Source organism: Lepidochelys olivacea (assembly GCF_965140295.1).
Source record: "Lepidochelys olivacea isolate rLepOli2 genome assembly, chromosome: 1".
Lineage (NCBI taxonomy): Eukaryota > Metazoa > Chordata > Testudines > Cheloniidae > Lepidochelys > Lepidochelys olivacea.
Window position 1 is genome coordinate 251,153,552 of NC_140411.1, and position 21,720 is coordinate 251,175,271.

Below are 21,720 nucleotides of genomic sequence, written 5' to 3' on the forward strand. Positions count from 1 at the left end.
CCTGCTGCACCTAATCTATCTACAGCATCAAAGAAGTGATTAAAAAGGAACATCAACATCAACATTTCCAGGATTATTGCTAGAAGTTCATTAGGCTAGACTGCACCCGCGCTGTTGGGATTCGCTCCACTACTGTGTCTAATTATTCCTGATGGTTTATCCTTCCCATTATGAGCTTGTTTAGAGAAAAAAGAGAGCGAGGTGGGGGATGGGAGAGAGGGAGAAGATTTGCTTAAATGGCTCATATCCTTGACAGCGCACAGACCTTGACTACAGAAAATAGCTGCTATGTTTCACTGATTGCATTATGTTGTTATGGCAACTGAAGTTTTTAAAATGATGAAAAGAAATGGATAGCGCATAAAGAGCTAAGTAATTAGACTCAGTAGTGGAAACAGTCCCAACAGGAACAAAAACACCATATAGAAATAACAGTACATCTCTTAACCTCTTGAGCACAACTCTTTTTTCCACTTTATTCCCTTCCCCATTGAGGCTCAGTTCAATCCCTTCTCTGACATGTTGTTAACTCAAGAGAGGATCTGATTATTCTGGATTCAGCCACAGGTGGGCATTTTGCCCTCTTGTCTCAGCATTACTAGCTATCCCAGTTACTGTAGGCAAATGCTGCAGACCTCCAGACCAGCTTGCATTGCAGGCAATTTTTATTTATTTGTGCATGTATTTATTTATTTATTTAACAGTGCAAGAAAAAGTGAGCTACGCCTCTTCAGCAGCATTATTGATTTCACCACATTTCACTGATAAAGAGCCTTTCCAGCAGCCTTCCTGGGTGGCAACTGCCCAGCTTTCCCTTTGCTTCTTGGGTTTGAAAAGCTTTTATTTCATTTTTTGTCCTTCAAGTGAAATGTCCACTAATGTGCTGCTTTAAAAACCAAATTTTCCAGTGCCTGATTCTGCAATGCTTTCTCAGGCGAGTAATCCTTACTCAGGGAGCTCCACACAGATTTCAAAGGCTTTATGATGATTAAAGGAGCACCTAGGAAGCCCAGACCTAGATTAGAGCCTCATTGTTCTAGGCACTGTAGAAAACACATAGTGACAGTCCCCGTTCTGCACTTACAATTTAAATAGACAAGACAGATAAAGGGCGGGAGGAATGGTGACTCCATTGTACAGATGGGGAACTGAGGCTCAGTGAGATTAAGTGATCACAAAGGAAGCCTGGGGTAGAGCACAGAATTGAATCCACTCCTCCCACGAGTAAAGGACTTCTTTTAAAGGGCTTGCAGTAACAGACTGTCAATTTAATCCCCTCTTCCATCAAGAGACGGACAGGGTGCTGTGTTTGAAATGGAGAGAATAATGGCGTGACTTAGAATGACAACTGACTTATTTGAAGGAAGATGTAACAGTTTTGATATGGTGCTGCGAGAAAGAACATTAAGCTGATAAAAATGACTCTGTCATCAATATTCCATCTGCCTAATAGAAATGCTGTAATTTCACATTTACGAGTATCTGTAATATTTGCCCTTTGCAACTGCCCTCTGCTGCCTGTGAAAGAGAGACGTTTGTTCTCTAACACTGAGTGTTATTACATTTTATAAAGAAAAATCAAGTCACTGAACTGTGCTCTGACAACTGATAAGGTTCTGACTGCATTTCTTTTATAGCTCCTTCCTTACATATGGGACTTAGTGGCTGAGCTATAAACATTTGCTCCTGGCTGATACTTGGTATGCAAGGGGCTCAGCTGTGGGAATGGAAGTGCACTTTTTCCTAGACATGAAATCTCTGTGTTTTATTATTCTAGAATTTTCATATTTTATGCCATTTTGATTGAGAGATCTTGAAGGCAGAGTCATCTTGTTGTTAGATGTTGGTACGTTGCCTAGCGGAACAAGGCTGGGGCCACCAGCCTCTTCCTATTACAAATAACAACAATAACGACAGTGTTTAGTTATTTTCTTTTGCTACAGGATGTAAGCTGGCATCATCAAGGAAAGAACTGTGTTTCCATCAGCAAAGTTTTCCTCCTCGAGGTGCATTGATTACAATAAGAAAATCAAGTGCACTAGAAATCAAACATATAAAATGAACAAAACCCCAGCCCTCTAAAGAGAGGGAGGAGTATTATGATCTTCATTTTACAGACGGGGAACTGAGCGAGACTAAAGCTCCAATCCTGCGAACGCTTATGCATCTGCTTAACTTTACCACTATAAGTAGTGCCAATGAAGTCAATGGGATGACTCCAGGTAGTAATGTTAAGCACATACGTAAATGTTTGCAGGATCATGGCCTAACCATTCAGTAAGGTACCTAACTTTAAGAAAATGAGTAGTCCCACTGAAAATCCAAGTTGATTTGCTTGATAAAAGTTAATAACTATAATCACTGTTAGAGCCCATACATCTCTCCCTAGAGAACACAGAAAAGCCAAATGGGACTACTCATATATTTACAACTAGGTACCTGCTTAAGTACCGTTCTGAAGTGGGGTCAAAGAGATTCAGGATGGGATTTTCAAAAGCATCTAAATGAGTTAGCCGCCCAACTTACACTGAAAATAAATTGATTTCAGTGGGACTACTCTCAGATTTAAAGTCAGGCACCTATTTCAACAGGCCTTTTGAAAATCCCACCCTGAAACTGAGGCCACACAGGAGCTCTCCCTTCTCAAAGCCTTCCAACTAGCAAGTGGTTATTCTCCCTTCTGATTTCTCATGAGAGTCAGATATGGGCATTTAGTCCATGATCTGCTGTGTTACAGGACTAGACCTGGCAGACCTACATGAATCTGGGAAGGGGTGTTAATTCCTGGCTCACTGAAAATCAGAGGGCCTCTGCACCCTGTCACACGCCAGTAAGGTAGCCTACTTGGCAGGCTTTCTGTATTTCTATAGCACAACTGCAGCTTTCTGTGGAAGTTCCAGGTTATTCAGAAACACAGTTAAAAACATTGATTTGCCCTGCACCCTTCTTATTACACCTGTGTATATTCATGGCTGCTGCCTGGACAGCAGCTCTCCCTGCTGCAGTCACAGTAGCCCAGGCATGCAGTCTTGAGAGGGGTGGCAGTCCACCCTCACAGATTAACAAAATATCCATTCTGCAGCCAGGACTCCATTCTGCACGGTCATGCTGCTCTTACTGTAGCACCTGCAAAAATTGCCTTTTAAGAGGACTATTCTTTATTAATTATAAATCCCTATATGTACGCCTAGTGTTTTTACCAGGTGCATAGAAAGACAAGTGCTCTGCCCTACAGAGCTTGAGATCAAACTCAGACCACAGAACAGTTCACGTCCAAGAGGTATGGAGACCCTGAGCATGTCTGTGCTCTCAAACATGCATGGACAGCTTCCAGTGACTTCCATCAAAATGGCCTGGGTGCAGCTGAGAGAAAGAGCCAGGCCCCTTTTCCAAGAGGAGATCAGCAGAGCAAGGCTTGTGGGGTTTCAGAAGGGATTTGAAGGAGGAAAGGGAAGATGCTTGGTGCACTGGGAGAAGGTCTGAAGGCAGATGGGGCGTGGGGGGCAGCCTGGCCAAATGGTGGTGTGATCTGCCCCAGGGGCAGCGATGTGCCAACATTCCCAGTAACAGAATCTGTCTGCACTGCCCCCGCCCCCGCAGTACTGCACTGCCAAGGCTCCCTCAGCAGTGGAGCCTGGGCTGAGGGCGGAGCTGAGGGCAGCACGGGGGATGCGGGAGGAAGGAGCTGGGGCTAGAGGTGAAGCTGGGATGTGCTGGGGGTGGAGAGGGAGAGAGGGCGGAGCAGGGGGCGGAGTGGAGCTGCTGCTGGGGGTAGAGCGGGGTTTGGGGGCAAAGCAAGGTTGGGGTGGAGCGGGCCTGGAGGCAGTGCAGGACTGGGGGCTGACTGGGGTTGGGGGTGGAGCTGATCTGGGGCAGGGCGGCACAGGGCTGGAAGTGTGGCGCTCCCTACCCGCCCCCCCATGGGGGCTGGCCTGGGCCTGGAGGCAGTGCAGGACTGGGGGCTGACTGGGGTTGGGGGTGGAGCTGATCTGGGGCAGGGCGGCACAGGGCTGGAAGTGTGGCGCTCCCTACCCGCCCCCCCATGGGGGCTGGCCTGGGCCTGGAGACAGAGCGGGACTGGGGGCTGACTGGGGTTGGGGGAAGAGTGAGGCCAGGGTCGGAGCACTCCCTCCCTATCTCCCATGGAGGCTCTCCCTGGCCCCGCCATGCTATTCCCTGACTGTTCCTCCACTCCCCCGCAAGGGGGGCGTGCCCCCCAGTTTGGGGACCACAGTACTAAGGGCTGGCACTGCAGCCTGTGTAAATCAACATTGCTCCAGAGAAGCAGAGTTCTACCCACTGAAGATCGGGCCCTAAGTCTTTTAGGACTGACAGTTTTTCATGACCAAGATCTTCTTTTCCTAACTGAGAATATCAAGTCCCAGAAGATGCAAATGTAACACGTTGGTCAGTATGTGTCAGGGCCTGTTACAGCTCTCAGATTGAGAGTCTGGCTCCTTAGCTCAAACTGTAGCAACTCATGCTTCCAGCTGCGGAGGCTCCCTGGTTCAGGCCCTAGGGCTGACAAAAATGGCAGTCATTGCACAAACAGACCTTTTGGTTCATGGGCATTTACACCATACCACCTTACCTCTCCAGAAACCACATCATGGTACATTCTGACATGGCCCAATGCACAGAACTGGGCTAAGCCTACAACAGCTCTCTTCTATGGCTCTGAAGGCCCAATAACTTGCAGTTTTCTGAATTGTTGCCACCTCAGAATGAACCACAATAATCCCTATGCAAAGAAAGTTTACCCACATAAACCCACAAAAACTAAGGAACTCCCACGCCCAAGGCTGAAATCCCCTAACACTGAAACATGACTTGCCACTTATTTCAGTGCTGGGACCTTATGTATCTTTGCCATTCCACCTCCTCACCTGACCTCAGTAGCGTAGCTAGCGGGGGAGCGGGGCAGCAGCCGCTTCCCCACTGAGCACAAGTGGCGCCTTGTCAGTGTCTTGGCGCCTTCTGAATTTTCCCGTTGAGGGAACAGGGGGAGCGATCCAAAAAAAAAAAAAAAAAGGCACCACCTGCTGTGGTGCTTTTACTCACCCGGCGGCGCGCCGGGTCTTCGGCGGCACTTCGGCGGCAAGACCTTCACTCGCTCCGGGTCTTCGGCGGCACCTCGGCAGCGGAAGCTGCAGTGCCGCCAAAGACACCCGGAGCGAGTGAGGGCCTGCCGCCGGAGCGCCGCCGGGTGAGTAAAAGCACCGCAGTGGGTGGAGCCTTTCTTTTGGATCGCTCCCCCCGTTCCCTCCACCTGGCTACGTGGCTGCCGGACCTCTGACATGTCCTGCTATTCTCGTTTCACCTCTCTTGGTGCATCACGCAGAACTGCACAGTCCGTGCTTGTGGAAATGAGAAATATTCATTAGAAATGATGTTGAGCCTACTGGATCTGTCTTCACTTGTCTGAGACCTAACCCGGCACTTGAACTTGGTACACAATGAGCTGTATGTGTGTTCATCACTCCCCTCTACTGGAGGGAGTCAGACTTGCTAAGTTTCAGAGTAGCAGCCGTGTTAGTCTGTATTCGCAAAAAGAAAAGGAGGACTTGTGGCACCTTAGAGACTAACCAATTTATTTGAGCATAAGCTTTCGTGAGCTACAGGTCACTTCATCGGATGAAGTGAGCTGTAGCTCACGAAAGCTTATGCTCAAATAAATTGGTTAGACTTGCTAAAGCATTTAGCAGTGTGTAATGGTTCTGCTACTGCAGGCCTGGTGAGAGAGCTTCTGCTGGCTGTTATTTCAAGCATTAGCTGCCTGGGATGGTTTATTTATTTACTTGTTTTAGAGAAAGGATACGAATTCTAACTTTGTTCTCTGATGATTGTGATTAGTCAATGTGATGACTATGTATAACAGCATTAATAATAATACCATTATATATTAAATACTAAGGGTGAAATCGTATCCCCATTAAAGTCAATAAGAGTTTTGCCCTTGACTTTAATGGGGACATGATTTCATCCCAAGTGCTGATGTGTATATAAATTAGACAGTACTTTTTTTGCTTTATGCTTTATACCAGGGATCGGCAACATCCCTCGGCCCATGCCACTTCCCGCAGCCCCCATTGGCCTGGATGACAACTGGGAGGTGAAAGGATCTCATGCTTCCTTGTGGGTACAACCGCTGCTTCTTTTCTCTTTTAAATAGTCCCCTTCTAAGCCAAGGAATCATCAGTGTTTTCTTTTTAGAAAATTGTTGTGAGGGTGGTTGTTTTTGTTGTTATAAAGTCACGAAGGGCACCTCCTCACTGCCCTCCTTTCAATCACTTCTTCCTGCCATGCTCTGCTACGCTAGAGTTAGCGGCATGTGAAATTATACCTCCTGCTGCTATTACCGCTGGCCTCGTCCTGTGTGTCATTCATTCATGAGCAGCGCACACATTCTCTCTCTCGCTTATATCCATAATTTATTCGTCCCAAGATGCATTTGTGCTTTTGTTCTATATTTAAGCTGTTTTATTTTTCCCCTGTTAACTTCAGAAGTATTTAATCAGCTGAGTATGTACACCTAAAAAAAGAACCTACAAAATGAAAAGTTATGGAGGGGCTACACAGCTCAGGCGACTGTGAGTGAGGAATGCTAGCTGTCAATCTGGCTGGCTGCCTTCCATTGCCATAGAATTGGAGGACTTTATTACAGAAACTTACAAAAATGCCAAGTCTCTCAATTCATAAGAAATCTGTAAAATCTAAATTCTGTTTTGAACTTCCTCACGCCTCCAGAGAAACCAGTGGGACCTAAACTTCTCTCTCCAGAGAAATAACTCACAGAACTGCTGTTCTTTAGCACAGCACAGCACAGCTCATCTTTTCCCACCTAAGCATGCTGAGCTCAGGGAAGTTGCTTTGGAAAAGACAATGAACTGAGAATGCCGTCTAGAGATCTCTTGGTGGTAAAGATCTTGTACAAGCTTAACTCTTCTCCCCTTTAAAAAGAAAAGGAGGACTTGTGGCACCTTAGAGACTAACCAATTTGTTTGAGCATACCTTAGTCTCTAAGGTGCCACAAGTCCTCCTTTTCTTTTTGCGGATACTGACTAACAGGGCTGCTACTCTGAAACCTGTCTTCTTCTCTTTAGAAAAGGAGTACTTGTGGCACCTTGTAATTTATGGCAAGGACGTTAATACCAGTCTCCAGTAGGTGGCACTCTTTTGTAATACTACATTGGAAGCCACATGCTTCCAAAGACCCATAGGACTTCCCATGGAAACTTTATAGCTCCCTGCTGCTTCTGAGAACGGGGGGGATTAACAATTTTTTAAAATATCTATTGATTTTTAGATCATTATACAAAGCTATACCTATCAACAATGTAAAATACACAGAAGAAAAGAATTAAACAAAGTCCTGGATTGCCTGTTACACCGCCTTGGCGACATCTCAAAACTTTCACTTGCACACCTGTGTTTTTCATTAGATAGGAAAGAAATTCTTCCCATAACATGTGGAATTCTCCTTATTCTTACAAATAAAGGGTCTGACCCTCCTTTATTAGAAAGCCACTTTGTACGGCCCTAGCATTGCAGAAGCGCCTTAAAGTAGGAGTAAACTCTCACTTTGAGACTCCTTTATTCTGCCAGAGCACGGTGAAGGGGCCTCAGCATAACTGAGAATCAGGCCCAATATATGCAGGTGGGACAATTTTGTCCATGTCAATATTACCGGTCTTTTAAAATGGGGACATAAGAACTTTTTTATCTGCTAAGGATCAACCTCTTTGCACAACCATGGACACCTGAAAAATTATTTATTTAAATTTTGGGGTGGGGGTGGGGGGGAGAAGACAACTTTCTAGTCCCAGGGTCTCAAGGAAAATCATGTAATAAATTTAGGGCTTAATCCAAAATCAGGGAAGACAGTGGAAAGACTTCACTGACATCAATGAGCTTTGGGACAGACCGTTAGTTCTGACTCAATTAGCAAATTATGATCTCATACTAATTCTGTAACATTTGACCAAAAGTGTCTAATATTAGGACATTGCCAAATAACGTGTGCCAAGTTATCCCCTTGGCTTTCATGCTACCAGCACTCATCGTTGCGCTAAAATTTCCACAAATACATACGAGTCCAGTAAAGCCTTTGCAGGATTTCCAAGTGTTACAATTTTATTTTAGGCCAATTTGCAGCCCCTATTGTACAGTCCTGTATAATTGGCCATTCTCTCCCATCAAACACATATATTTAATTTGAATTCCCATCTTTCTTTGAGAGACACAAGAAAGATGAGGAGGAGAAACTTAGGTAAAGGTAACAAACTTCAGACAGCACACTACAGATTAGATCCTCAGCTGGTGCAGAGCTCACTTGACTCAAATAAAACTACTCTGTTTTACACTAGCTGAGGATCTAGCCCTAGATTTGGCCATGCCAAAGGGTCCCAAGCAACTTGACTTCAATCTCTCTGATGCTTTCACCGAAGATAACTCCCTCATCCTGGACTCTCTTCTCCCTCTGCTTCTGTGACTCTGGCCCTTCCCTGCCTCTCCAATCATTCTGCTCTGAGTAGAGCTGGTGAATTTTTTTATGTGAATAGTTTTTTCAACAAAAAATGCAGATTCAGGTTGAATCAGAAACATCCATACATTTTGTTTCAGCATTTCAAAAATGAAATGTTTTGATTTTTCATTTGAGAAAGACATTTTGTTTCAGAATTTCCCTCAATTTAATTAAAAAAAATTAAAAATATTTAAAACCCTAAAACCAAAATGAAACAAAAACAAATTTTGGGTAGAACAAAATGTTTAGTTTGATCTGAAATGTAGTTTTTCCAATTTTTCATTTCCTAGAGAAAAACAAACAAAAATGTTGCAGTCCAATCCAAAACCTTTTTTAAAATTATTATTATTATTTGGTTCAATGGCCAAACAGAAAAATTGATTATTCACCTAGCCCTAGTTTGGAGCTTCTCCTCTGCCTGCTCTCTGCCAGTGCCCTTGAGGCCTCCGTCCTCAGCCCACTCCTATTTTCCCTTTACAAGTTATCCCTTGGAAACTTCATATACTCTTCCATGCTGGCATCTCCTAACACTGTCTCTTCTCCCTGGACCTTTGCTTTTCTCATCCAGCCTCTCCTCTGTCTCCCTCACACACTAGCATGGATACTGTGCTTCCAGTTCAAAATGTAACATGATGAAAACTCCATCCCCATTCTTTCTCCTGAGTTCTCCATTTTCCATCCTTGACGGTCCCACCACCTTCTTGTTCACTAAGCCTCACAACATTAGTTTTCAACTTTTCTCTTTCCTTGTCCCTACAGTATTGGCTGTTCCCAAAGAAAAAACCTGGCAGAATCTAGCACCATCTCTAAAATCCATCCTTTCCACTCCTTATCCAGGCCTTGGTCATCTCTCATCTGGACTACTGCAACTGCCTCTCCCCCTCATCCTCCAGCTTCCAACTTGTTCCCTTCCAATCCAGATAATCTTTCTGGTCTGCCATTCCAATAATCCTGGAAGACTGTAGCATTCTTCTAGATAGATTCTGGGGGACTGGACTAGGCGAGGGGTTCTCTCAGATTTTTCATTCTGTGGATCGCTGTCCTCTTAACCATCCCTTCAGGGCTTCTTGTTCTAAACTTTTAGGCCCTGCAGAAATCCACACCTCTTTACCTCTCCAATCTCCTCTCTTCCCCCGGCCAGGCCTCTCAGCTTCCCTTTGTATCCCTCTCCCACTCTCATCTTTGTACCTTCTACCATGATATCGCCAATGGTTGGAATACCTTTCTCTTACTGCACCTGGCTTCCACCCTCTCTTCCAAATTCTTTCCTGAAATACACTTCTTCTGTGAAACCAACTGACCAAAGAACTGTTATAATAATTATTTACAAAAAACATTGTAAAATATCCAGCTCTGCTTTGTGATCTCTCCATCTTTCCAGTCATCTGGTACATGACAGGCCTGATTTTGAGAGGTGCTGAGCTTCCACCACCCCAACTGAGATCATATGAGTGCTCAGAAGCTCTGAAAATAAAGCCCTGTGATGCCTGGTTTCTCTATACAAGGTTGTAAATTCACGGAGGTAGGCACCATCTCATTTGTTCTGTACACATTTTCAGTGCACTACTAATAATCATCACAGTATTGAGATTCAGAGATATAGATATCTCAAATGATTGAAGGCCAATCTGCCGTGGAGCAGGTTCTAAATAAAGATGCTGTAATTTTATCTTTTATTATTGAAGGGATAAGGTTAGCAAATTCGCAGCTGAGTTAGTAGCACAAAGATTCTGTAATTATTCAGCTATTTGCAAGGCTAGTTCTCTGCAGTTCCTAAAACAGACTGACATTTTGTGACTGATGTAGGATGGGAAAGCTTAGAGTGCTCAGGCTTTCACTGTGCGCATGTGAGGAAAGGTCCTGAAATGAGAGCCTTGGATAAAGAAGTCCTCTCTTTATCCATGGAACAAGAACAGCAAAGGCAGTTTCCCTGTACCACTGCATCTGCTGTGACTGGGTTGACCAATTCTATGAGAAGAGGGAAGTTCAGTCTTCACGGTCCACTTGTTTTTTGTCTCCTTGCTGAGGCAACCAATGGGTGCTGTAGCGGGATGGTCACCCCGCTCCGGCCCTGAAGGAGTTAAAACAGCCCTGGGAGACGGCTGCCTGGGGGAGCCAATAGTAAAAGCGGCCCCAGAGAGGGCTGTGGCTGGCAAAAGCTAGGCTGCTTAGGGGAAGCAGCCACAGCTGGGGCCACTCCCCAGTCAGGCCACAGCTGGCCCTATAAAAGGGCTGAGGGCCAGGAGCTCTAGGAGTCTCATTCAAGTCCTGGAGTGGGAAGGGGTAGCTGCCTGAGAGTGAGGTACCTGAAGTGGAGCAGTGCTGGGTAAACCCCGAGACTGCAGGCCTTGATGAAGGCCTACAAAAGGTACTGGGGCTGCAGAGGGGCAGCCTGGGGATAGGCAAAGGCAGCAGGTCCTAACCTCCTTGCCAATGATGAGTGGCCATGACAGACTGTAGAGTTTTCCCCAGTGAGTGGGGGCTAGATGATGACTGGGAGTACCCAGTGAGGCAAGGTGGGGATAGAGGATTGGGGGTTCCCCTGAGAGGGGAGTCCCAGAGTAAGGGGGTGTTGCTGGGGGCAGAACCCTGAGTTAAAGGGACACGGGGCCTGAGGCAGGCGAGCCACCAGCCAGCAGAGGGCGCTCTGATGCTGGAAAAGAGCTAATTCCCAGGATGACCAGCAGGAGGCGCCGCGCTGGTGAGTTTCTCTTCGCTACAGGTGCCAATTTGTTCTAAAAGTGGTGATATTTTTTGTGATATGACCACTAATGAGAATTGGACAGATACTTCTCACAATTTATTTCACCTAATGAGGTATTCATGACATAATCATTCGAGTTTTTCAACACTAAGTTAGGAGAAGCACTGTACATGGAAGTAATAGTGTGGTAGCCTTCTTGACAGAGGCTGAGGACTGGACTAGATAGGATATTCTCTGACCTTTTCATTCTATGGATAACCTAAAAAGAGAGATCTGATCTTGAACTATCTGCTCTCCCAACCCCAATTCCTCACTGCTTTGTTCTATGAACCTATCTTAGATATTTATATAGCCCCTATTACCTTAATATCTGAGCACCTCACAGGCTTTAATATATTTCTTCTCACAACATCCCTGTGAGGTAAGGAAGTATTATCTCCATTTTATGGATGGAGTAACTGAGGCACAAAGGATCACGTAAATTGCCCACGGTCACACAGGAAGTCTATGGCAGAGCAGGGAATTGAACCCCGCTCGCCTGAGCCCCAGGTTAGCACTCTCACCACTGGACCCTGCTAACTTTCCTGTCAGAGTGTTTCTTTAGGGCGACTGCCAGGAATTGCTTTCCATGCCATTGTTGGCCCACACAGCACAGATTGTGTACCAATGGACTAGATTGTCTAGGTGGTCTTTGAATTCCAAGCCTATTTCCTAAGACTCTGTGGAGTTTCCCGATGGGGTACAGAATCACTGCTCACCTGGTGGGTGCATGTTTCTGTTCTTCTTCTTCATCTGTGTCACTGCTGATAGTGATGACACTGACTGCAGGGCTGGGTGTGTCAGGAATGATTATCGTCTGCCGCTGTCGCTCCCGCGTGGTGCTGGAAGCCACGTCTCCCCACCCACACGTGACAGAAGTGCTGCAGGCCGGGCTGTTGTGCACCATGGCACAGCGAGGGGGCGTGTTCTCCTTCACGCGTTTCGATCGCTGAGGGGAGCTGATGGCCTGAGAGGACGAAACCTCATATGTGGACACGTTTCTGAAAATGACAAAAACGATCAGTTGGTCAAAGCTTGGATTGCTCAGGTATTACTGGCTTTAGAGTCCTGGCGTCAACCTCTCTCACATTCTTTTGTTGGTGAGGGCTGGGCACACTACAGAACTGGTGTACTCGCCTCTTCAAGGGAGGGAGGAAGGGAGCGCTTCACATCACTCACCACTAGAGCTGGCTGAAAAATGTTTGGGTTTCTTTCCTGTGGAAAAGTTGGATTTTTTTTGGCAAAAATTTAAAAAAAAATTCAGTCTGAACACCAAAATAGTTCAATTTGGAAATGCTGCCTCATGGGAATGCCTGGCCATGGTGCATCCTGGGAGATGTAGTCCAGACAAGCATCCCAGCACACTGAAGGGAATGGGCACATGAGGCACCACTGCTGCATTTCTAAATCAAAATATTTGGTTTTTCATCCAAAATATTTCAGTTTTTCAACCCCCCAAAATTGGAAGTTTTCCCATGGAAAGCAGACATTTTTCACAAAAAGCTGTTGTTTAGTTGAAAATCCAATTTCCTGTCCAAAAAAAAAGAAAAAAAAGTTTTGACAGAAAATTTTTGCCCAGCCTTCTCAGTTTCATTTGGCTCTGATGTGAGGTGGCAAAGGCAGTGGGTGCAGGGTGGAAGAAGTAAATAGTTTTTTCTTCACTAGTGGGGAAATATTCTCAACTCCCTCCTTTCTATCTTCCTAGTTCAATCCCCTGCACTAAAAGTAAATAAGGAAAATGGGGGTTCATTTGCATCAGGACCCTAAACACAGTGGAGGCAAAGAGTGGAGGCAACAAAAAGACCTTGAATGAAGAAGGAATGCATATTCTCTAGTATCCACATCATTATTCTCTAAAGCCTTTTTTCCCCTCCCCCCAGCACAACATTTTCAGAGTCAAAGGAAAAAAGACAGTTACCTTTTCCATAACTGGTGTTATTCGAGATGCGTTGCTCACGTCCATTCCATATTAGGTATGTGCGCTCGCCACATGCATCGGTGCTGGAAGTTTTTCCTTTAGCAGTATCCATTGGGGACCGGCTCTGGCGCCTTCCGGAGTGGTGCCTGCATGGCGCAGTATAAGGGGCGCTTGAGGCTCTCCCCATCCTCTGTTCCTTCTTGCCAGAAACTGTGACAGTGGGGAAGGGGAGTGGGTCATGGAATGGACATGAGCAACACATCTCAAAGAATACCATTTACGGAAAAGGTAACTGTCTTTTCTTTGAGTGCTTGTTCATGTCCATTCCATATTAGGTGACTCCAAAGCAATACCCCTGGAGGTGCGTAGCAGTTCACAGATGTGTCAATTGCAGCACAGCTCTGCCGAACCCAGCATTGTCCCTGGCCTGCTGAGTGCTGGCATAAGTGGTAAACGTGTGAACAGAGGACCACGTTGCAGCTCTACAGATGTCCTGGATAGGGATGTGCACCAGGAACGCCACCAAAGACACCAGTGCTCTCATCGAGGGGGTTCTGACAATCGGCGGTGGCGGAACCCCACCAGGTTGTAACAGATCTTTATGCATGAGGTAATCGAATTGGAAATCCTCTGTGAGGACACCAGGTGACCCTTCATCCTATCCGCTGTAGCAATGAAGAGTTGAGTCGATTTTTGGAAAGGCTTGGTACGTTCTAAGTAGAAAGCCAAGGCCCTCCAGATGTCCAGGACATGAAGATGCCTCTCCTCACTGGTCTTGTGCGGTTTGGGACAGAACACTGGGAGGAAGATGTCCTGGTTCATATGCAAGGTGGAGACCACCTTTGGCAGGAAGGCCGGGTGGGGCCACAACTGAACCTTATCTTTGAAGAATACCATGTACAGAGGTTCTGAGGTCAAGGCTTTAATTTCAGAGACCTGTCTCACCAACGTCACTGTCACCAGCAACGCAACCTTCCATGACAGGTGGGAAAGGGAGCAGGAACCCAACAGCTCAAAGGGTGGGCCGGTGAGCCTAGAGAGGACCAAGTTAAGATCCCACTGTGGGACAGGAGTCCATACCTGCGGGAAGAGTCTCTCGAGCTCTCTCAACAATATGTCCGTCATGTCATGGGAAAACACCATCTGTCCTTGGATCGGCGGGTGAAAAGTGGAGATGGCTGCTAGATGCACTCTAATGGAAGAGTGTGCCAGGCCCTGGTTCCTCAAATGGAACAGGTAGTCCAGAACAGCCTGTACAGAAGAACGCGAAGGAGAGATGCCACGCTCAGACGCCCAGCGGGAAAACCTCGTCCACTTGGCCAGGTAAGTCAGTCTGGTTGAGGGCTTCCTACTCCCCAGGAGGACCTGTTGGACTCCTTCCGAACAGGTCCACTCCTCCGGGTTCAGCCACGCAGCATCCATACCGAAAGGTGGAGAGACTCAAGGTTGGGGTGTAGGAGCTGGCCGTGGTCCTGTGACAGCAGGTCCGGGAGGTTGGGCAGGGGCCAGGGTGGGGCTGCTGACAAGCTCATGAGCATGCCTAACCAATGTTGGCGAGGCCACACCAGGGCGATCATTATGACCCGTGTTTTGTGTCTCTTGATTTTTGCCAGGACCCTGCTGATGAGTGGAATCGGAGGGAATGCGTACATCAGGCCCCACAACCATGACAGGAGGAAGGCATCAGAGAGGGAGCCTTTGCTCAGACCTTGCCAAGAGCAAAACCAGTGGCATTTCCTGTTCTGTCTGGTGGCGAACAGGTCCACTTGGGGAGTTCCCCACCTTTGGAAGATAATGCAGGATACCTCTGGATGGAACGACCACTTGTGGTGAGAGAAGAAATCCCTGGTGAGCTGGTCCGCCAGCGTATTCTTGACACCAGGAAGGTGACAAGCTTCCAAGTGGATTTCGTGCTGATGCAGAAGTCCCATAGGCAGAGTGCCTCTTGATAGAGAGCCGACGAGTGTGGTCCCCTTTGCCTGTTGATGTAGAACATAGAGGCTGTGTTGTCCATCAGAACTCATACCACCTTGCCTGACAGGTGGGGCAGGAAAACTCCGCACGCTGGCCGGACTGCTTGGAGCACTCTGATGTTTACGTGCAACTTTGCCTCCTTCAGGGACCACATCCCCTGTGTCTGGAGGTTGCCAAGATGTGCATCCCAGCTGAGGTCCAAGGCGTCCGACACCAACTTGATGGAATGAAGGGGGTTGTTGAACGGAACCCCTTCCAGGACTGTTCTGCCACCAGTCCACCATTGCAGCGAGGTAAGTATCACCTGGGGAATGGTAACGATCTTTTCCAGGGGGTCTCTGGACTGAAAATAGACCACCCCCAGCCATTATTGCAGGGGGCCCCTTTCGATGCCTGGCATGGCAGACCACGTAAGTGAATGCTACCATGTGACCCAGGAGGCGCAGACAGACCCTGGCTGTAGTCAGAGGGCACGTGGAGACTTATGCGATGAGGTTCGTCAACGTGTGGAACCTTTCCAGCGGCAGGAACGCTCTGGCGCTGGTCAAGTCAAGGACCACTCCAACGAACTCTCTCCTCTGCACTGGCACGAACGTCGACTTTTTGTTGTTTACCAGTAGGCCCAGAGAGCGGCACATGGCCTGAAGCACCACAACATCCCGTTGGACTTGAGACCTGGAGCTGCCCTTGATGAGACAGTCATTGAGGTATGGGTAGATCTGAATACCCCCGCACCTGAGGTAAGTCGCTGCCACCGACATCCACTTGTTAAACACTCTCGGTGCTGTCGCCAGGCCGAATGAGAGGACCACAAACTGGTAGTGCTGGGGCCCCACCATAAACAGGAGGAAGCGTCTGTGCCCTTGAAAGATCACTATGTGGAAGTATGTGTCCTTCAAGTCGAGGGGAGCATACCAGTCTCCCGGATCCAGGGAGGGGATAATAGAAGCCAGGGAAATCATTTTACAGGATTTCAAAGCTCACAAGAACAGAGAAGGAATCAATGCTAGCCTAAGCAGCAGACATTCCAGCACTGTCACTGGCGGCAAGAAGGAACTGAGGGTGCGGGGAGCCGGCAGCGCCCCTTATACTGCGACATGCGGGCGCCACTCCAGAGGGCACCAGAGCTGGTTCCCCTATAGATACTGCTGAGGGAAAAGCTTCCAGCACTGATGCATGTGGCGAGCACACACTTAATATGGACATGAGCAAGCACTCAAAGAAGAAAAGTTCTGGTTCCATTTTACAGACAGTTTTTGACTGTGTTTTTGGTTTGGCCTGAAAGCTAACAAAAGGAATAGGTGGCATGTATCAAAGGGAAGAAATTATGGACATATCACACTGCACTGACTTATACAGGTTCCTTTGCATAACAAATGACTGCACAGTAGCATTTGCAGTGCCTTTTGAATACCAATGAGAAACATGGAGTATCCTCTTCTCGAAAAGAGCATATCCCTCATTTGGATACAAAAGCATCACAAATAACGTAAAATAGAGGACCGTGGAAAGCAGCTGCTCTGAGAGTGTCGGACTCCTTCCTAATGCAGATGCCTTGTGCCCTGGTGGCAGATTACTGGGGCCCGGGGAGACACTTTGTATGTCCAGATGTATTGTGATCTATTTCCTGTTTTACTGGCTTGCTGGGTCTTAACTGGCTCTGTTCTGTATTACGAATGGTGTAAGACGGCTGGAATCCTCTCAAAGTAAATGAAACATTACACATTAGAGAGCAGACAAACAGGAAGGATTTGAATACTGGCATCTTATGTACAGTGGAACTGGTTGTGAATTCAGTAGTTTCTCTGGCCCCAATCTGGTCACCTAAGAGCTGTGAGCTCCTTTGTTTTTCCCCTTCTGTAGGTCCAGCTACACAATCAAATAAACCCTGCAGCAGCGAGTCTCAGAGCCCAGATCAACTGACTTGGTTTCACAAGGCTTGTGCCATGGGGCTAAAAATAGCAGTTTAGATGTTCCTGCTTGGGCTGGAGCCTGGGATCTGAGACCCTCCCCCATTGCAGGGTTTCAGAGCCCAGGGTCTAGCCTCAGTGGGATCGTTTACATTGCTATTTTTAGCCAAGTAGCAAGAGTCTGAGTCAGTTGACGTGGCACTGAAACTCGCTGTTGCGGGTGTTTTTTTGCTGTGTAGACATACCCTGTAAGAGCACGCCATTTCTGGATCTCTCTCTCTTTCTTGCTCTTTCTTAGAAAAAATCAGTGCTAATTAAAGGTGCTGGTTTAACAGTCCTAAAGACCTCAGCTCTCTGTCCACAGACCAGCTACAGCACAAGCGGCAGCAAAGTATACTTTTGACATACGCGCCCCACCCACACGGATTACCACAGGAGCGAGAGGGTTATTGCACATGCATTCTTGCATTTTGTTCATGCAACTGCATGCTATGGGCCAGAACCTGGCCCCACTCCTGCAGGACAAAACATCCATAAAACTGATGGCTCCAGCCCCCCAAAATTCCCGTGTAGGAGAATCCTTGGGTGGCACAGAACTCCTGCAGTGGCCCCTATGCCACCTCCCGTCCCAGACCTTGGCGCAGGAGATGTTCTTACGCCCCCATGATTCCTTTGGGGCCATTGTAGACGAGCATAAGCTAGGGCAGCCAGAAGACTGCTCTAATGTATGCCAGGGAGTGGCCCACGTCTAGAATGAGGGAAGAGTACAGGCGGCTTAGGGCTATCTTTGCCCTTCACTTTGTGTCGAATGCATCACAGCTGAACCAGTGGATCTATCCCTGCATATAGGCAATCATCCATTTGCTCTTGAATGGACATATTCTAGGTGCACGCCGTAGGTCCATTGTTTCTGAAAATGTGGCCTTTTGAGGGGATGACAATGTTGAGGAAATGTGGCCACTTTTAGGAGTGTCATTGAGATCAGACAGAGGGAGACGGTTACACCTTTTGTCTGCGGATATGTTGGGATTGGGGCATTCTGAATCAGCACATCTGAATTGCATAAACAGAATACAGATAATTTTTTGTCGGGGGAGGTAGGTAGGTAATAAGAATTTTGACTGGCATTAATTTGCGGAGACTTATACAATTGACTTGTGGCTCTGCCGCTCGCAGTGATGTGGTCATCCCCAACACAGGGCATTAAAATTGTATGACACCTCACTTCATCATGCAGTCTATATTTATAACTACTGTTCTATATATATTCACTGAAGTGGAAGCAACGGGGCTTTTAAGTGGTTCAATATCCACTAATTCTGCCAAGACATCAATTTAATGGATTTAAATAGGTACAGTTGCATGCCCTTCTGTTTGAATGACTTCTCCTCTCTCTTGGAAAGCTGAGCAGAACCCTACTACAGTACATATACGGAGAATCAGAATACTATGGGCCTGATCCTTCTCTCACTTACAACTAGTTCCTCCTGATTTACACATGGTGCACATGAGAGAAGAATCAGGGTGTCTGTTGGGAAAAAGGCATTTCCTCCCCTCTCTTTATTTCCACCAAAATTGCCATTAGCCTCAGTGCATGCAGCTCCGTCAACTTCAGGAGTGAATTTGGCCCTCGGAGTCCTTAGGCTTCCGCTATGCTCCCTGCCACTTACCTCGTAGATGACTGGTGCTGCTTGTTCTTCCTGGAGGAAGTGGTGCTGGTCGGCTGTTGCCTCATGACATGAGCCACACCCACATTCAAGGGCTGAGCTGCAGGAAGAGTCACGTGACTAGCTAAAAGCGCAGGCTGTTGCATGATGGGATTATAATGGCTGCCGTGAGCATGTGTGTTTCTGCAAGAGGAGGGAAATTGGAGATAAATGCATTTTAAATGTGTATCAGTTCTTAAAAGGCTTTCATTAGCCTCAGAAATGCCTCCAGCTAAATGTGACCTTGGGCATGCCAGTCCTGGCATCAAGCTTGGGTTGGTGTTTTTCTCCCTTTCTTCCCTTTGTTTTTCAGAGGCCTTTGCTTCATTCTCTCGCAGGGATGGGGGCGGCAAACCCTTAGTTTATATTCAGAACACATACCCCCACTGGAGCCACTCAGGGCCATTGCCTGTGTTGGCATCAGAGGGCAGGTGAGAGGGATGCACGTCACCCTTTCCCCTAGTGCTGACCTCACTGCCTCTGCAGTTCTCCGATCCCCACCTCTGCCTGAGGAACAAGGGACTCAGCTCAGTCCCAAACCAAACCGTCTCTGCGGCAGGATACATCCTATCACCCGACTATAATAGTATGCCTGTGGCTAAGGCTTAAAAACAACACACACACACATTCATACTTTGACCACGTGGGTAGCTTTTTCTCTATAGCTTGTTGTTCTGCCTACCGTATCCACCTACATGCTCCAATCCCCTCTCTGTCCTTCAGGAAGACCTTCTCCAGCTCCTTCAGATGCGACACACAAAAGCAATTCCCCACAACTCAGATGTCACATCAGGCTATCAGGGAAGCCAGAAGAAGTCTCCGAGTCCCAACGGTAGCTGACACTCCCTAAGGTCGCGGTATAACAAGGACTTTGGAGTGAGATGCCAACTCACAGTGGAGTAGCAATCTCCCACCAGTGCTGTTGGACCACCTGGGTATGGCACTCTTCCAACTAAGGTTCAAAGTAGAGATGATCTGCACAGCCCACAGGCAAAAGGAGAGGAGACAGCCTGCTGAAACAAAAATCTTCCACCCACCAACTGTTCACTGAGAAACCATCCGGGAAAGCAACTGATGTTTTGACACAGTAGTGATGTCTTATTTGTGGAATAAACCACAGCAATGGAGCAAGTGACAATCTGACCAGGTTCCTTTGGGGATGGACAGATTTCAAACTCCTTAACTATGCTGTGCTTGTGACTGACTGTCTCGGAGACTACAAGAGCAGAGTTAGCGCCTCTTTAGTGCCCGTTTTCATAAAGTATAAAGGGTGAAAATGACAAGGGGATTTGCCAGTCTAACATCTCATATGAATTTGCTTCAGGGGCAAAGGATTTGGCCTTACGAGAGCCTTGAAGGATACCCCATTTACCCACCACTTTAATCCTCTTACTTTCAAGGCCTTGCATTGCAGCTCCCATCCTCACTACTGCCTCCTCTCAGTGCCTACTCACACTGACCTCTGAAGTAGCAAGAGCAACTTGGCAGTGGAAAGACTATCAAAGGTAGACACAGCATCATTGGAGATGTTCCAGGTAGGGATGTAAATATCGGTTAAAAAAGCCACCTGGCTGGAGTCCCTCCGGTTGGTGCGGGGCCACTGGGGTTAACAGTTAAGGGTTAGTCTAACGCTTACCGGTTAACCTTTTACATCCCTCGTTCCAGGAGAGATGAAATAAACCATTAATGGAACAATTTCGGGAAGGGCCCACCATGATGAACGGGTTCAAAGTAATTGGCCTGAGAAGTGCCTCTCCATCCCTAATCCTTTGACAGGGGTCAGGATTTCACAAACAACTGTAGCACAGACAGGACCCGGCCAGAATTCCATTCCCACTCTGCCTGAAAACGCCAAAGACCCACTTTCCAGGCCTGCACCGAGACTGCCAAAGGCCAAAGCTCTCCTGCATAACTCTCCACAGATGTCGCCCCCCACAGAATTATCCTGCCTCTCAGGAAGTTTTCACCAGCGCAAAAAGTGCTGCAAACTGAATCTGGGATACAACACAGCACAAAACAATAGGGCTATTTGGCTTTTTAAACAAGCCACGACGGATGCGGATGGTCGGGGAGAAGATGCTGGGATCAAGAATGGAGCATATGTCTTTTTTCTTGTAAGATGTTATCGTGTCACAAGGACAGACCTGTAAGGAGCAGCTTAAGAGAGGCTAGACCTGAATTTGGTTTTATGATGGATGGTTCCCTTCATACTCAAAATATCCAAACCAAGTCAGATGCTGGGAGTCCAGTGACTGTGTGGGCAAAGACTGCGCCCACTGTGCATTCAGTGTTAGCCCAGAAGGACACCCTGGGATATTAGAAACTACTCAGACACAGAGGCTGTCAGACAGACATTCACATATAGTGGGTGTCTCACAGATATACACACAATACTCCAGGTTTACCTCCAGTCTGCCAGCGGCTGGGTCCCTGCCATGGTCTCTGGTATGACAGTTGCGTGCTGGACTGAGGTGTGGGCGGCTACTCCAGTCAATTGCTGCCAGGCTGGAGGGAGCAGGATCTGCTGGGTCCCGCTGGGCCAGGCCTGCTGTTGAACAGAAGAGAAATTGGTGGTTAAAAAGCATCACCACTCATTGGTTTGGTGCCAGCCCATCCTAGGAGGGAGGTTTTAATGCCTTCAGGAAACTACAGTAAAATAGTTTTCAGTACAGAGCACACAAAGGAGTAGAGAAATCCCTGTTAATATATTTTAAGGCAGCAGCTGAGTCACAGTTAGGAATAGGAAAATGAGAACTGGCCCGAATCTCAACCCAAACTTCAACTAGAACCAGAATTTTTTGTTTCTGTTCTTCAGATCAGTTTGGCTCAGAGGCCCCACCACACTCACTCCCTCTCCCCTTATCAGGCCTTCTGCCTTTGCGGAAATGCATCTTGGGGTCTCAGCAGGCCTGGCATATTTTCCTGGGCTGGATGCTGTCTTCAAA

At 47.2% G+C, this 21,720-nt stretch overlaps 1 protein-coding gene across 2 annotated transcripts in view; it reads right to left on the reverse strand.

Moving 5' to 3' along the window:
- The window catches only part of HIPK2 (homeodomain interacting protein kinase 2), a 182,283-nt gene that overhangs the window by 7,367 nt on the left and 153,196 nt on the right, over positions 1-21,720 (reverse strand). For both annotated transcript variants that reach the window (XM_084646693.1, XM_084646692.1), the window contains exons 10-12: positions 21,181-21,323; positions 18,740-18,919; positions 11,987-12,268 (exon numbers count right to left, since the gene is read on the reverse strand). In XM_084646693.1, the coding sequence (XP_084502819.1) occupies positions 11,987-12,268; positions 18,740-18,919; positions 21,181-21,323 (605 nt within the window). The remainder of the gene's footprint in view (positions 1-11,986; positions 12,269-18,739; positions 18,920-21,180; positions 21,324-21,720) is intronic.